The 16409-nt window shown below is 37.7% G+C and overlaps 1 protein-coding gene and 3 non-coding genes across 13 annotated transcripts in view; 1 reads left to right on the top strand and 3 right to left on the bottom strand.

Annotated features, from left to right (window-relative positions):
• The window catches only part of dys-1, a gene marked incomplete at both ends in the record, with an annotated part of 30934 nt that overhangs the window by 13496 nt on the left and 1029 nt on the right, over positions 1 to 16409 (top strand). For 6 of the 10 annotated variants that reach the window (NM_060545.7, NM_001306313.4, NM_001306314.3 and 3 more), the window contains 25 exons: positions 27 to 777; positions 949 to 1111; positions 1156 to 1742; positions 2158 to 2301; positions 2350 to 2448; positions 2774 to 2848; positions 3163 to 3617; positions 4142 to 4541; positions 5169 to 5288; positions 5338 to 5769; positions 6156 to 6511; positions 7210 to 7572; positions 7901 to 8196; positions 9586 to 9982; positions 10066 to 10224; positions 10748 to 11089; positions 11850 to 11935; positions 11988 to 12064; positions 12160 to 12291; positions 12336 to 12404; positions 13124 to 13372; positions 13893 to 14072; positions 15282 to 15403; positions 15793 to 15904; positions 16074 to 16199. In NM_060545.7, the coding sequence (NP_492946.1) occupies positions 27 to 777; positions 949 to 1111; positions 1156 to 1742; positions 2158 to 2301; positions 2350 to 2448; positions 2774 to 2848; positions 3163 to 3617; positions 4142 to 4541; positions 5169 to 5288; positions 5338 to 5769; positions 6156 to 6511; positions 7210 to 7572; positions 7901 to 8196; positions 9586 to 9982; positions 10066 to 10224; positions 10748 to 11089; positions 11850 to 11935; positions 11988 to 12064; positions 12160 to 12291; positions 12336 to 12404; positions 13124 to 13372; positions 13893 to 14072; positions 15282 to 15403; positions 15793 to 15904; positions 16074 to 16199 (6292 nt within the window). Of the gene's footprint in view, positions 1 to 26; positions 778 to 948; positions 1112 to 1155; positions 1743 to 2157; positions 2302 to 2349; positions 2449 to 2773; positions 2849 to 3162; positions 3618 to 4141; positions 4542 to 5168; positions 5289 to 5337; positions 5770 to 6155; positions 6512 to 7209; positions 7573 to 7900; positions 8197 to 9585; positions 9983 to 10065; positions 10225 to 10747; positions 11090 to 11849; positions 11936 to 11987; positions 12065 to 12159; positions 12292 to 12335; positions 12405 to 13123; positions 13373 to 13892; positions 14073 to 14531; positions 14796 to 15281; positions 15404 to 15792; positions 15905 to 16073; positions 16200 to 16409 lie in introns of those variants that run through there. The other 4 variants (NM_001306312.3, NM_060546.8, NM_001306229.3 and 1 more) reach the window with 4 other exon arrangements.
• Positions 4779 to 4853, bottom strand: F32B4.10. Its single transcript, NR_050581.1, has one exon. It is a non-coding gene; the product is annotated as an Unclassified non-coding RNA F32B4.10 (non-coding RNA).
• On the bottom strand, positions 6765 to 6827 carry F32B4.9. The gene has a single exon (NR_050580.1). It is a non-coding gene; the product is annotated as an Unclassified non-coding RNA F32B4.9 (non-coding RNA).
• On the bottom strand, positions 7055 to 7139 carry F32B4.11. The gene has a single exon (NR_050579.1). It is a non-coding gene; the product is annotated as an Unclassified non-coding RNA F32B4.11 (non-coding RNA).

The following is a 16409-nucleotide window of genomic DNA, read 5'->3' as shown; positions in this document are numbered from 1 at the left end:
CTCCATGCGCCATGTCTTAATTTCAGCGAACGCGCCATAAAAATCCCTGACGACGTGCTCTCCCTGAAGCGGCTCCGTGCAGATGCTCTCAAAAACCGCCTGAACTCGTGGTGCCGTACCATTCAGGAAATGTCCGAGGACGATGAGTCTGCCCTGTTGGAAATCGACGAGCTCCACCAGAACCTTGAGAAAGAGCTTAAGCTAGTTTCTGATAAGGAACCATCGAAAATTGCGGAGAAGCTGCGATTCTTGAGAGCCGACAGAGATCGATTGAGTTCTCGAACCAGGAAGCTAGCGGCCAAGAATCCCCGGCTAGCTGCCACGTCATCTGATGTTCTAGCTGGATTGAATCAGAAATGGAAGGAGTTGGAAGTAAAGGCTTCTGCTGAAAAAGCTCCTGCTCCAGAGCTCCGTGACGCTAGATTAAGCTCCCCGTCCGAGCAGCCATTCGACAAGAGAGTTCAAGAACTGTGCGACCTATTTGAAAACTTGGAAGCTCAGCTGGATTTCAATGGATCTCCCGTATCAATGGTGACTGAATATCAGAAGCGAGTTGAGAATTTGGATGAGTATTTGGATGAGTACCGACCAGCTCTTGATGATACTATTGAGGAAGGCCGGAAAATTGCAGAGACTGGAAGACTGGAGCTTCAGACACATTCGGCTATTGAGAAGCTGGATGAGCTGACGAATCGGATTGAGCAGGTGGAGGTGGAGTTGGATAAGCATCGGGATAAGGTGCCGTCGCTTGTGGAGCAGCATGAGCAGCTGAAGAAGGTGAGTTCTGGGAGTCTGAGGCTTAGGCTTAGGCTTAAGCTTAGTCTTAGGCTTAGACTTAGACTTAGGCTGAGGCTTACACTCACTATTTTGGTATCTTCAACAAAACTACAGTACTCTCACTAGCCATAATTGAATGGCCGCATTAAAAAAAACTTTGCAATTTTTCAGGATATTGACTCATTCCTCCTGGTACTCGACGTCTTCACCGACCGTAATCTTGATGACGTGGACATTGCTAAATCGACACGTAAAGAGCTTGCCGAGCGAGATTCCCATATTGTCTCCCTAACTTCCAGAGCAACTGCCATACATTGTGCTCTTCCGGGAAAAGGTATAGTGGAGGGTTACTGTAGCGCAGCAAGTAAAACGTTTCAGGCCCCCAACTCCATGACGTCACCCTGGACAAGCTCCGTGACAGGATAGAGAAGCTCGAGGCTCGACTTTCGGCGACTGAGAAGAAGCCAGTGGAGACTGTCAAATCTACAATACCCGATAGACCAGAAGTTCCGGAGGAGCCGGAGAAATCCTCGCCAGATCGCACGAGCCGCTCGAGTTTGCAGCTGGCAATGGAGGCATATGGAACAGCTACAGAGGATGATAGTGTGATCAGTGAGGCGGTTACTGTAGGCCAAAAATCTGTGGATCAGGTAGATCCTGTGGAGCAATTGGAGCCAGTGGAGCCTGTTGAGCCAAAGTTAGAGGTTAAGCAGCTCAAGGATGAGGCGACCGAGGAGGAGGAGAAACGAACAATTATTCTACCGGATGAGACAGAGAAAGTGATAGAAACTATCCCGGCTGCGAGGCCCTCAGCGGGACCCTCAGAGGGTACTGTAGCAGAAGTATCCACGTCAGAGATCCTTAAAGCCCGACCTGCACAAGAGTCAATTGAACGGACTGTTCGAGAAGTTCCGGTTGATGAATATGAAGAGACTGCGAATATTTCCAGTGGAGATGAGCTTCAGGTATGGATAGTTTTTGGCGTAGGCCCAGGCTTAGGCTTATGCTTTGACTTAGGCTTAGGCTTAGGCTTGGGTTTGGGATTAGGCTTAGGCTTAGGCTTAGGCTTATACTAAGGCTCAGGCTCACGCTTAGGATTAAGCTTAGGATTAGGATTAAGCTTAGGCTTAGGCTTAGATTAGGCTTAAGCTTAGGCTTAGGCTTTGGCTTTGGCTTTGGCTTAGGCTCAGGCTTAGGCTTAGTTTTAAGTTTCGGCTCAGACTTAGACTTAGGCTTGGAAATTGAAAAAAATTGTGGTTCACAGCGCAAAAACTACTGTAGTTTTTGTTGCGAGACACCTTTTTTTCAAACCTAGTCGGGATTGTTTAAAAAAAAGCTCTCGAAAAACTTGTTTCTTTGATTTTTACTATTTTCTTCCAGGATCACAAAATTTCCTCGGCGGTGCCGGATTCCGAGTCTGAAATCGCTTCAATGTTCGAAGTGCTCGACTCAATCGAGGACTCGCACACCAATTTCGAAGAGTTTCCGTTTGACTACCTAGATAGTGCTGATGACGATTTGAAGGTAACTTTTCATCGAATTTCTCTTCAAATTTATATATTTCATTTTCAGAAAACCCTACTCAAACTGGAGTCCTGTGAGAAGACACTGGCCAAAAATGAAATGACTATTAACATTGCGCAAGCCGAGAATGCGAGGGAGAGGATTACGGTAAGCTGGATTAGGGCTAGAAAAATCTAGTAGAGCCATCTGAGGTTCGAACCAGGGTATCGAGCGCCACACCCGAACCTCTTACCACCTAAGCCACTCATAGCCGACAAAAATTTAGTAGAAAAAAATTTTGCCGCCAGCGGGGATCGAACCTATGTGTTGTGCGACATGGCAATACCTCTTACCACCTGAGCCACTCCTACCCAACATTAATTTTGCTGAAACACGCCTCTCCGACACATTTTCCCGCGTAGAATCCGAATTTCTTTGTTAAAAATCATGAAAATTCCTCTAAACTCGTGAATTCCTACTAAATATCTTCCAGATGCTGCGTCAAATGGCACTTCAACGGAAGGACAAGCTGCCAAAGTTTAACGAGGAATGGAATGCAATGCAAGAGGTTAGAAGAGTTGTAATACTTAGACGGCGGCGGCCACTTGGGACCCCCTCCCAAGATTATTATATACTGCTTACACTTTTGTCTGTGTGTGTGTGTCACTTGAGCCCGCACACCGCTGCTCTTTTGACATGTTTTGAGCGATTTTGATTGGCATATCTTGGTTTTATATAAGGTTCTCAATATTTTAATTTTCCAGGAAAAAATTTTTTAGCAAAAAAAAACAATTTTTAGATGGATTAGGCTTAGGTTTAGAGGCTGAGGCTTAAACCTTCGGGCTCTGATAAATTTAAAGTCCACCAAATTAAATTTTCCAGTTAATCCAACTCGCCGACGCCCTTGTCGACGAGGCCGAACGATACGAATCCGACCAGATCCCCCAAATGGATCGGAAATCTGCTCCAAATGTGCTCGGCGAGCTGCGAAAACGTGTCGCCAACGCAGAAGGACCGGTGATAGATCTCGTGAAGAAGCTCTCCCAGTTGGTACCCCGAATGCAAGAAGATTCCCCAAAATCTCAGGACATTCGGCAGAAAGTCTACGGGATTGAGGATAGATTCAGAAGAGTCGGTCAAGCCGAGGGAGCAGCGATCTCTAAGGCTTTATCCAGTGCTCTCACGGAGCCGGAGCTCAAGTTGGAGCTGGATGAAGTTGTGAGATGGTGTGAGATGGCAGAGAAGGAGGCAGCTCAGAATGTGAATTCGCTGGATGGAGATGGATTGGAGAAGCTTGACGGACGGCTTGCACAGTTTACAAAAGAATTGCAGGAGAGGTATGGCGGCTCTCAAACCTCCAATAACGTGGGCTTAAGCTTATGCGTGGGCTTAAGTTTAGGCTTAAAATTAGGCTTAGGCGTAGTCTTAGGCTTAGGCTTAGGATTAACCTTATGCTTAGGCTTAGGCTCACCCTGAGGCTTAGGCTTAGGCTTAGGCTTGTTCTTAGGCTGAGGCTTAGGATTAAGCTTATGCTTTGGTTTTGGCTTTGGCTTTTGCTTTGGCTTAGACTTTGGCTTGTTCTTAGGCTGAGGCTTAGGCCTATGCTTTGGCCTTGGCTTGGGCTTTGGCTTTGGCTTTGGCTTTGGCTTTGGCTTTGGCTTTGGCTTTGGCTTTGGCTTTGGCTTTGGCTTTGGCTTTGGCTGTGGCTTTGGCTTAGGCTTAGACTTAGGCTCACTCTTAGGCTTAGGCTGAGGCTTAGGCTTGTTCTTAGGCTGAGGCTTCGGCTTATTCTTTGGCTTTGGCTTTGGCTTTGGTTTTGGCTTTGGTTTAGGCCACCCCAAAAACTTTCCTCAAATTCCAGAAAAGACGATATGGTGCAACTGGAAATGGCAAAGAACATGATCATCCCCTCCCTAAAAGGAGACGCTCATCACGATCTCCGCCGTAACTTTTCCGATACCGCGAAACGTGTTGCAATGGTTCGTGATGAGCTCTCAGATGCTCACAAATGGGTTGCCACGTCACGTGACACATGTGACACTTTCTGGGCAGACATTGACTCCCTGGAGCAGTTGGCACGGGATGTGGTGAGAAGAGCCAACGGGATCCGGATGGCTGTGATTTATACTCCGTCGAGGGAGAATGTGGAAGGTGTGCTGCGGGATGTTCAGAGATTGAAGATGTCGATTGGGGATGTGAAGAAGAGGGTTCAGACGGCGAATCTACCGCCGGCGATCAAGTTGGCCGGGAAGAATGCGAAGGTGAGTTTAAGAACCTATATCTCTAAAACGAAAAGAGTTATTAAAAAGTTGTCAACGGACGAATTGTTTAATAGACTAAGTTAAAAATTTTGATAATTGAGCACTTTTTCATAGCTCAATTAGTTTTAGAGATAAAAAGCTTTAAGTTCCAGGAAGTATCCCAAGCCGTCTCCCAGCTAGATCTATGACAGAAGATCTGTTTGAGCTCGTATATCTTTGAAATTAAAAAAGCTAAGCTATCAAAAATTAGTAAACTGACAAAATGTTTGCCTTCAATTTATCTACATTTTGTCAGTTGAGCACTTTTTCATAGCTTTTTTAGTTTATGAGATAAAATGCTTCAAGCTCCAGATAGTATCCCAAGCCGTCTCCCAGCAAGATCCATGACAGAAGCTCTGTTTAAGCTCCATTATCTCTGAAACTAAAAGAGTTATGAAAAAGTTGTCAAAAGGTTGTCTTGAAAAAATGTTCAATTTAATAAAATTAATATTTTGTCAGTTGAACACTTTTTCATGGCTCATCTAGTTTTGGAAATACAGTACACCAAACTCCATCCAAAGATCTCCAACTTCTCTCTCTCTCAAACTCAAGCACATTTTAGCTTCTACCCTAACCACTTTACTTCAGAGAGTGGTCCAAGTGCTCACCGAGACAGCCACCACGATAGCCGACTGTCATGACATACCTACCTACCTGATCGATGAGATGAATGATTCAGGCGGTGACACTACGGAATCCAGGAGTACTGTAAGTTTGCCACTTCTGTAGAATCCCTTGTCATCTTTACTGTTTTCAGGTTGTCGAGATGACTTCAGTGCACACTAAGCAAAGCTCCTCAAGCTCTTCTAACAAAACCCCATCCGCTGGTGGTGAATCTGACGATGCTCACACCTTAAACGGAGATGATGAGCAATCGGAGGAAGATCAGAAGATCTACTCACGAGAGTCTTCGTCAACATTGCCACGTGGAGTTTCCAGCCTAGGATCAACAGGTTCTAGTGGGGTCCTTGACCCAGTAGCGGTTCAGCTGACACACACAAGGCACTGGCTTCATGATGTAGAACGGGATGCCTCGATTACTGTAGATCTGGCACAATGGCAGCCGGCTCGAGAGCTGTGGCAGAGTATTCAGGGGATTATCGATGAGATTCGGTTGAGAAGTGTTCATGTCACAGGTGCCCATGATGCGAGCCCCAATCGACAAGTTAGGCAGCAAGCCGCGCAGTTGGTGGGTTTTTTTGATTTATTCAAAAATTGTCTACTTCTTTTTGGCAGGCCATATCTCTGTCATTTTCAGACATATCACAAATTTGTCAATTAAGAAATTATTCAAAATTTATTTTTCTATAATTTTGTAGTTGAAAACTTTTTGATATTTTTCGAACGGACCGAGGTATTGGGTGTAAAGCTAGTTGATTAACATGGTGCATCGACTTGAAGCCACTTCTCCAGCAAATATCTCGTTTGGTTTTGGTTTTGTCAAAAAACCATCAACTAGCAAAATGTTTATCATTCATTTTTCTATAATTGTGTAGTTTAAATTTTTTAAATTTTTTTTTAATCTTCAAACCGGGCCGAGATACGCTCTACAAAATGTGATCTTCTGACTTTCAGCTGACAGAAATGCGCCGAACCATCGAAAATTGCGAGAAGCGTTGTCTGATCCTCAATCAAATATCAGATATCGCGCGACAAAACGAGGCATCTCGAAACGAAATGGAGCTCTGGCTTAAAAGTGCAAGTGACGTCATCGGAGAGCGAAGAGTTGAAGAGCTCAGCGAAGAGGTTGTTCGGCAGGAGTTGCAGGTTTTGGAACGAGTTGTTGAGCAGTTAACGGAGAGAAAGGACAAAATGGCGGAGATTAATTCCCAGGCGAACAAGATTGTGGACACCTACACAAAGGATGAAGCTCATAATTTGAGTCATTTGCTCAGCAGGCTTAATATGAGCTGGACGAAGTTTAATGATAAGTAAGCGATTTTCAAATGATTATAACTTTTTTGAAATTGAAAATTTGCAATCTGCAATAGCGCCAAACGATTTGTTTCAAAATTTTGAACCATTTTGTCCTATTTAATTTTTGATGGCCTAGAAATTTGATTTTTTGAGTTTCTAGGCCACCAACTTTAAACACTCATAACTTGCCTCAAAATCGATATTTTTCAATTCTGTAAAAACCTGTCAATTTGTTTAAAAAATTTTTAAAAATTTCGAGTTTAATTTTTGATGGCCTACAAATCCAAAAATTTGGGTTTCTAGACCACCAACTTCAAATGCTCATAACTTTTTTGAAAATCGACATTTTTCAATTTTATAAAATTCAATTTATTTTTCACCCAATTTTAAAAATTTTTGAGCCATTTAATTTTTGTTGGCCTTGAAGTCCAAAGATTTGGTTTTCTAGGCCCCCAACTTCTAATGCTCATAACTTTTTTGAAAATTGTTAGTTTTCAATTTTATAAAATCCTATTTGTTTGTAATTCAATTTGAAACAATTTTGACCCATCTAATTTTTGATGGCCTACAAATCCAAAAATTTGGGTTTCTAGGCCACCAACTTCTAATGCTCATAACTTGGCTCAAAATTGATATTTTTCAGTTCTGTAAAATGAAATAATCTTTAAGCATAGCTCTCCATTTTTTCCAAATAAAATTCCACACATTTTAGCATTCGTATCCGCCGAGCCGTACTCGAAGCTTCACTCCGCTCCCGCCGGGACTTCCACTCTGCACTTTCAGAATTTGAAAAGTGGCTTTCACGGCAAGAAGACAATTGCTCAAAACTCTCAGCGGACACATCTAATCATCAAGCTATTAAAGACACTTCGAAGCGGAAAAATTGGACGCAAAGCTTTAAAACTTTGAATGCGGAGCTGAATGCTCATGAGGATGTGATGAAAAGTGTCGAGAAAATGGGAAAAATGTTGGCTGAAAGTTTGGAATCTGGAAATGAAAAAGTTGAGCTTTTGAAAAGAGTTGGTGAGACCACAAGAAGATGGACAGCGCTGAGGAAGACTACTAATGAGATTGGGTTCGTTTTTTTTTTTAATCACATTCTACCTACATTTTTTAAACTATAAAATTCATCATCAGCAAGCCAAGACCTTTCATTTAACACCCATCATGCCCAGGTTCCGCCAACTTTGGGTCCCACCGCGAAACCCTGGGGGTACTGTAGTTTTCGTGGTGGGACCCATGGGCATGATGGGTGTCAAATGAAAGGTCTTGGCGCGTAAGATTCAAAATTTATGAAATTAAAGCATTTAAATCTGGCTACAGAAAAATATTTTGGAAATTTTTAAATTTTGAAAAAAAACTTTTTTTTTAAAGAAAATTTCCAAAAAAAAATTATTTTTCAGAGAACGTCTCGAAAAAGCCGAACAAGAATGGGAGAAGCTTTCTGACGGTCTAGCTGACCTCTTATCGTGGGTTGAAGCCAAAAAACAAGCAATAATGGATGAGCAACCGACTGGTGGAAGCCTTTCTGCAGTTATGCAGCAAGCCTCATTTGTGAAAGGACTGCAAAGGGAAATTGAATCAAAAACTGCAAATTATAAGAGTACTGTAGAAGAAGCTCATAGTTTCCTGATGCAACATGACTTGAGACCGAAACTTCATAGCCCACATGTCCTGGATGATGATTATGAGAAGGAGGGTAAGAGTTTAGGTTTTTTTTTTAAGTTTTAATTTGAAATTTTAGTGAGGTCTCATTAATTTTTTTAGTAAGTCCGGTATTTTTTTTTACAAAATTTAGAAAATTCTGCACATTTTTGATCAAAAAACTTCCAAAAATCTCAAAAATTGAGAAAGTTAGAAAGATTTGAAAAATGTGCAATAAAAATAAATTCTAAAAAAAAAATTTTTGAAATTTTTTCAATATTTTGTTTGGTTGGAATTCAATAATTTCTTATGACTTTAATTTCAAGTTTTTTTTGTAAGATTTCACAAAATCGAAAAAAATCGGGGTCCCAGGGCTCATTGAGCACATGTTCCTATTACACTTTATGCGGGTTTTGTTTCTTGTTGGAAATTTTTTGAAATATTCAAATCTTACATATGTTCAATTGCGTTATTATTTTGGAACCAGAAAATTTTGAAGAATCTTTTTTTTTTTTTTTTTTGAAAATGGTATTTCTATTGTCAACTATGGAGGAGGCTCTGAAAGGTAGGAAATTAACTTGAAAATTGTTTTCCAATTTTCAAAAGTTTTTAATTTTATTTTTTTGTAAGTTTTTACAAAAAATCCTAGCAGTTTATAATAAATCAAAATAGGATCTACATTTTAAATGTAAAATCTGCAAAAAATATCAAAAACTGACATAGTTACGGCAATTTGAAAAATCCAAAAAAACATCTAATTATTTTCTATTTTCAAATTTTCAAACGAATTTCGTTCAATGGTTGAAAACATTATATCAAACAAAAATACAAATTTTCAAATTTTCACTAAATTATCTACATTTCAAATTTTAAGTCTGCAGAAAATATCAAAAACTGAAAAATATCAAAAAAATAATATTAGAGACAAATGTTTTTTTTTCACTTTTCAAAAAAAATTTCCAATAACTTTACATTTTTCTAAATGGTAACAAAATTGTCTGCAGTTTAAATTTAACATTTACAGAAAATATCAAGAACTGACAAACTTACGGCGATTTGAAAAATTTTCAAATTTTCAAAAAACTTCAAAAAAAATAATATAGATTTTTAGACAATTTTTTTTAGATTTTTTTAATATTTTTTACAATAACTTAACATTTTTCTAAATTTTCACAAAATTATCTTCATTTCAAAAGTAAAACTTACAAAAATATCAATAACTGGCAAAGTTACGGCGATTTGAAAAACTTGAAGAAATTCAAAAATTGTCAAAAAAAATAATATTAGATTTTTAGACTAATTTTTTTCTAATTTTTCTGAATTTTCACAAAATTATCTACGTTTTAAATGCAAAGTTTACATAAATTATCAAGAACTGACGAAGTTACGATAGTTTAAACTTTTCCAATTTCAAAAACTTCCAAAAAAAAAATCAAATTTCCAGAGCTCGCCAACTTGGAGCAACGTCGTCGTGGCCTCGAGATCAATGCAAATTGCGAGAGGCTCAAGAAAAACTGGGCAGAGCTCGGCATCGAAGTAGAATCATGGGATAAGCTCGTTCAGCATGCAATGCAGCGGCTCCAGGAGCTCGAGAGAAACTTGGCAGAGTGCCAACTTCATCTGACGTCATCGGAAAATGAGATTGAAACGATGAAGGCTGTCGAGAAGATTCATTTGGAAGATTTGAAAATTGCGCGCGAAGAAACTGATCAAATTTCTAAGAGAATCGATGAAGTTCGGCTTTTTGTCGATGATGTAAATGATGCGGCGGCAAGGTTGTTGGCTGAGGATTTGAAGCTTGATGAGCACGCAAAGGGACAAATTGAGCATGTTAATAAGAGGTAGGTACTGTTGGAAAAATGGATATATATATTTGCAAAACTTGATTATTTTTGAAAAAAATCAATAATACACTACGTTTCAGATATTCAACCCTAAAACGTGCGATTCGAATCCGGCAGGCGGCGGTCAGAAACGCCGCATCGGATTTTGGACCAACTTCTGAACATTTCCTAAACCAATCAGTCACCTTGCCATGGCAACGAGCTATCAGTAAATCCAACCTGTTACCCTATTATATTGAGTAAGTTGTGCTCTTTGAGGTTTGGGGTTTAATTTCGTTGAAAATTGAAAAAATCGGAATCATCGATTTTTCGGAGAAGTATCGATTTTTCTGGAAATTATCGATTTTTCGGGAAATTATCGACTTTTTTTCCGGAAATTATCGATTTTTCGGGAAAATATCGATTTTTCGGAAAAGTTTCGATTTTTCGGAAAATTATTGATTTTTCTGAAAATTAATGATTTTTCGGAAAATTATCGATTTTTCGGGAAATTATCGATTTTTCGGGAAATTATCGATTTTTCGGAGAAGTATCGATTTTTTTGGAAATTATCGATTTTTCGAGAAATTATCGATTTTTCGGGAAATTATCGATTTTTCGGAGAAGTATCGATTTTTTTGGAAATTATCGATTTTTCGGGAAATTATCGACTTTTTTTCCGGAAATTATCGATTTTTCGGAAAATTATCGGTTTTTCGGGAAATTATCGATTTTCCAGAAATTTATTTTTTGGAAAAATAACCGAATGTGAACAAATTCCAGACAAACCAGTGAAAAAACACAATGGGAGCATCCAGTATGGGTGGAAATCGTAAAAGAGCTCTCACAATTCAACCGCGTCAAATTCCTCGCCTACCGTACCGCCATGAAGCTCCGAGCCCTTCAAAAACGGCTCTGTCTCGATCTAGTCGACCTAACACTTTTGGAAAAGGCGTTTGTTCGACTGAAAGGACTTTCAGCTGAAGAATGTCCGGGACTGGAGGGTATGGTTTGTGCTCTGCTGCCGATGTATGAAGCTCTTCATGCAAAATATCCAAATCAAGTGCAAAGTGTCTCGTTGGCTGTCGATATTTGCATTAATTTCTTGTTGAACCTTTTTGATCAGTGAGTTATCGATTTTTACAATTTGATAATTTTTGAACGTGAAGGAAAAAATTTTAAAAAAATTATGATAGATTTTCTTGAAATTTATAGATTAAAAAAAAATTCGGAAAATTATCGATTTTCGTCAAAATTATCGATTTTTGTGAAAATTATTGGATTTCATCAATATTATCGATTTTTGTGAAAATTATTGACTTTTGTGAAAATTATTGATTTTTGTGAAAATTATTGATTTTTGTGAAAATTATCGATTTTTGTGAAAATTATTGATTTGCGTCAAAATGATGGATTTTCGTCAAAATTATTGATTTTCGTCAAAATGATGGATTTTTGTGAAAATTATTGATTTTTGTGAAAATTATCGAGTTTTGTGAAAATTATTGATTTTCGTCAAAATTATTGATTTTCGTCAAAATGATGGATTTTTGTGAAAATTATTGATTTTTGTGAAAATTATTGATTTTCGTCAAAATGATGGATTTTTGTGAAAATTATTGATTTTTGTGAAAATTATCGATTTTTGTGAAAATTATTGATTTTTGTGAAAATTATTGATTTTTGTGAAAATTATCGATTTTTGTGAAAATTATTGGTTTTCATCAAAATTATCGATTTTTGTGAAATTTATCGACTTTATGAGAAATTATCGATTTTCCAGAAAATCATATATTTCCGGCAAATTTATGGATTTCCGATAAAAATTCCGCCTTTCGACAAAATTATCGATTTTTTTTTAAAACTAACTAACATATTTTTGCAGATCCCGCGACGGAATAATGCGTGTTCTCTCCTTTAAAATTGCCATGATCGTATTCTCGAACATTCCATTAGAGGAAAAATATAGATGTACGCTTTTTTTCTGACTCCCTGTACCTTGAAATCGGTTTTTAATTTCCAGATCTTTTCAAATTAGTTTCCCAGGACGGTCATGCGACCCAAAAACAAATTGCATTGCTTTTATATGATCTTATCCACGTAAGTGTTTTATTGATTTATTTTTAGGTAACAATTCATTTTGGTTTTTAAAAAAAATCGATTTTTGGTGAATTATCGATTTTTTTGACTCTCAGATTCCTCGTTTGGTCGGTGAATCCGCCGCATTTGGAGGTACCAATGTGGAGCCATCGGTCCGATCGTGCTTCGAAACTGTACGATTGGCGCCAACAATATCGGAAGGCGCTTTTATCGATTGGGTCAAGAAGGTGATTTTTTCAAAAGTTTTTCCTTTCAAATTTTTGTTTTTCAGGAACCTCAATCAATAGTCTGGCTAGCTGTCATGCATCGATTAGTCATCTCCGAAAGCACAAAGCATGCGGTAAGCCTTATCGCTGAGAAATATCGATTTTGAGCCGGTGTCCTAGAAATCAAAATTTGCAATTTCTAGGCCAAAGAGAGGCATAATGATAGATAATTTTAAAGCAGTTCTAGGAGTTTTGAGAAAACTGAAAAATATTGATTTTGAGCCTAGTTATGCCGGTTTAAGTTGATGGCCTAGAAATCCAAATTTGCAATTTCTAGGCCACATAAAGTTAAATAACCTAAAATGATGCAAAATTGCAACGTAGTGCTGTCACTTTTGGAATCACAAAAAAATTCCAATTTTCAGCCAAGTTATGCCCAGTTTCAGTTGTTGGCCTAGGAAATTTCTAGGCCACAAACTTCAAATATCCGTAACTTGGCCCAAAATCAATATGTTAAACTGTTTCAAGAACCAAAAACATGATCTTGAGATTCTGCAAATTTTTTGGTTTTTTAATTTTTTCTGGCCTAGAAATTTTTAAATTTGGATTTCTAGACCACCAACTTTGATCGTTTTCACTGGTTTAAAGACCAATAACATTGTCTAGAAATTTTGCACTTGTTTTGGCTACTTAACTCTTGGTGGCCTAGAAATTTTTAAACTTGGATTTCTAGGCCATCAACTTTGAAGACCCATAACTTGGCTTAAATTCGATATTTTGATATTCTGTAAAAATAATTTTAATTGCAAAACAACCAGTTTCATGTTTTATTTAAAAACTAAAACAATTTTAGTCCAAATGCAACGTGTGCAAAATGTTCCCAATCATCGGCATCCGTTACCGATGCCTCACCTGCTTCAACTGTGACCTCTGCCAGAATTGTTTCTTCAGTCAGAGAACTGCAAAAAGTCATCGAACAAATCATCCAATGCAGGAGTACTGTGAAAAAACTACGTCATCCGATGACGCAAGGGATTTCGCGAAAATGATTCGGAATAAGTTCCGGGCGTCGAAACGGCAGAAGGGGTATTTGCCGATTGATGTAAGTCTGGAGAAATTGGAGATATCAAAATTTTGTTAACTCAAAAATATTTGTTACATATTTGTGCACATTTCAATAGTTGAAAATTTTTTGATAACGTTTACCGTAAAAAAGTTATAAAAGTTTGAATTTCTTGAAGCCGGTTGAAAAAATAAAGGGAGGTAGCTAAAGCTAAAAGTCCTGTATCTCAGTTGTGAGTCAAGATATCAAAAAGCTGTCAACTAACAAAATGATTAAAAAATATTTTTGCACGTTCTGTTAGTTGACAACTTTTTTATATCTTGCTCCGTTCAAAAGTTACGCTAGGTTGAGCATAACAAAATCGATGAGCAAAAAATGTTGTCAATTTACTTCGTACTATATCTCCACAGACATTAGAGATATCAGAAAATTTTTAACAATCAAAATAATCTGCACATATTTTTTTGCATTTTTTTAGTTGGCAACTTTTTTCTAGCTCTTTCCCCCGCTCTGCTCTAAGAGCTTGAACTCAAAAATCTACTTAATTTTCCGATTCCAGGTGGCCGAAGAAGGCATCCCTCTTACATGTCCCCCGGCAAAGGTCACCAACCAGGCCACGGAGCAAATGAACGCAGACACCTCTCAAATGACTGCACATCTTGCAAAGCTCTCGGCAGAGCACGGTGGAGGCGCCGAGCACATGGAGCCCGTGCAATCACCCCTTCAGATTATTAATCAGGTGAGGAAAAAAGAAGAAAAATTTCCACCAGCGTGGGGGCTCGAACCCCGGTGTTGAAATTGCTAGGCATGTCTGTTAGCCACTAGGCCAAGAGTTCTCAAGGTCCTGACGCGAAAATCGCAGAGGTTACTGTAGTTTAAAGGCGCATGGCAGACCTAAATTTTAAAATCTTCCGAATCTAGTCATGATTATACTTAAGTGAAAGCTCTAGCTCTGGAGAAGTCGAAAATTTGGGTTTCAACCTTATAGAAACTAGTTTGGGGGTTTCAGGCTACAGATTTCTCTGCGCCTCCACATGCGTTTTGTCACCTTGCCGAGACCGTTAGAAAATGGAAAGAAAAGTGGGGGGAATGTGAGAAAAATGGCAAAAAGTGAGAAATAGAAGAGACGCAGAGGGCCAGAGAAAACCGTTTTTCTCCCATCCCTTCTTCTTCTTCTTGACCACCACACCCTCCCCAAAAAGTGATCTTAATACTGTTTTCTCTGTGACTTTTCTCGATATTTTTGGTTAATTTTTTGATTTTTCAGCATATTTTAGCTTTAAAAATTAAATATTTTAAATTTTGAGGAAAAAAAAATTTTAAAATTTTTTGAAATTTTTTTTTCGAGAATAAAATGTGTAGCCTGCTAAAATTGCTGAAAATATCTGGAAAATCTGTATCTGATGATGACCCAATAGAGCGATATATCAAATGTGAGCAGTGCAAATGCAAGAGACACTGGGTACGGTAGACTACGGTAGAGTTTTTAGGGAAACTCATTTTTTTTACAACAAATCATTTTTTCTCCAAATACTCAAATACATAATGTTATTGCTTATTAGACTATTGCCACTTAAAAATCAAATTTTTAAAAGTAATATTCCTTCCAACAACCACTGAAAAACAAATGAAAATGGCAATTTAAAGGGTTTCTCATTGGAGCGCGTTTACTACCGCGTGGAAATTTTTTTTTTAATTGAAAATATATTCAAATTTAGCGCGGGAAAATGTAAAATCTGATAGTTTTTGAAGTTTCAAATAAACTTGAAAATTGACAAAAATTTGAGATTTTGAAAAATACCAATTTTTTGAAAAAAAAAATTTTACGGAGAAAAATTCTAAAATTTTTAAAAAATAATTTTTCGCAATTTTTGTTTCAAAATATCAGATTCAAAGTTTACCCCAGCTTCAATATATCTTTCCCTTTTAAAACTGACAAAATTTTCAGGTAGAACAACTGCAACGGGATGAAATGGACCAGATGCTTCACCGTCTGCAATTCGAGAATAAGCAGCTGAGAAAGGAGCTCGAGTGGAAACGAGGTGCAGCTAGTACTATGGAAATTGATAGGTACGGTTTTAGAAGTTTAAGGCCTGGAAGAAAATTGAAAAACAAATTTAAAAATTTTGGAATTTTTTTTTCTAAACAATTTTTCTAAAAACTAAAAAATTTCAAAACGCCGTAACTTTGTCAATTTTCAAGATTTTTCCCAAAACTCAAAAGCTAATATTTTTGAAACACTTGCTCTTAAATTTCTACATAAAACCCAAAATTTTTCAAAGTTCCTTCATGTAGCAACTGTGCTCTAAAGCAAACTTCACCCAAATATCCTAAATTCTGCAAATTTTTCCGTATTTCCTGCTACATTTTCTGTACATTTTTCAGACTTTTACAAAAATAATATAATTACTTAGAAAGTAATATTGCCTTCCAAAAAAATCAATAAAAAACATTTTTAGAAGCTCAAAACGTCATCAGGAACGACATCAGAGTGAGAGTCGGGGAGGAACGTTACCATTGAGAAATGGTAGAAGTGTAGTGTCATTGAAGAGCACACAGAGCCAGAATGACGTAAGTTTACAATATTCATAATCATGTTTGTTGTGAAAAATTTTTAGGGAAAAAATTTTTTGCGAAAAAAAAATTTCCAATTTTTTTAAATTTTTTTTTCAAAAATCTGAAAATTTATAATTTTTTAAGAGTCTAATGAATAATAATTTTTTAAAAATAAATTTGTCAGGTAATGGACGAGGCGAAAGCCCTACGCCTCCACAAGCAACGTTTGGAGCATCGCTCTCGAATTCTAGAGCAGCAAAATGAGCAGCTCGAGATGCAGCTGCAAAGGTTGAAGAAAGTTATAGATGCGGTGAGTTTTGATGTTTTTGTCATTGAGTTTACCTATCGAATGACCTTTATAATGCCTATGTTCTGTCAATATCGAACAATATTGAAAAAAAAACGATAAATTATCGATTTTTGGTCCCGCCGCTAACAGAGCACACTTTTTCTAAAAATTTCTTTCGGAAAATAACAAAAACTATTGATATTGAAAGGGAAAACATCAATTCTCCAGAAA

This window comes from Caenorhabditis elegans, chromosome I (genome assembly GCF_000002985.6).
Source record: "Caenorhabditis elegans chromosome I".
NCBI classification, from domain to species: Eukaryota; Metazoa; Nematoda; class Chromadorea; order Rhabditida; family Rhabditidae; genus Caenorhabditis; species Caenorhabditis elegans.
The sequence above is the reverse complement of the archived record's forward strand: the minus strand, read 5'-3'. Positions and strand labels throughout refer to the sequence as shown.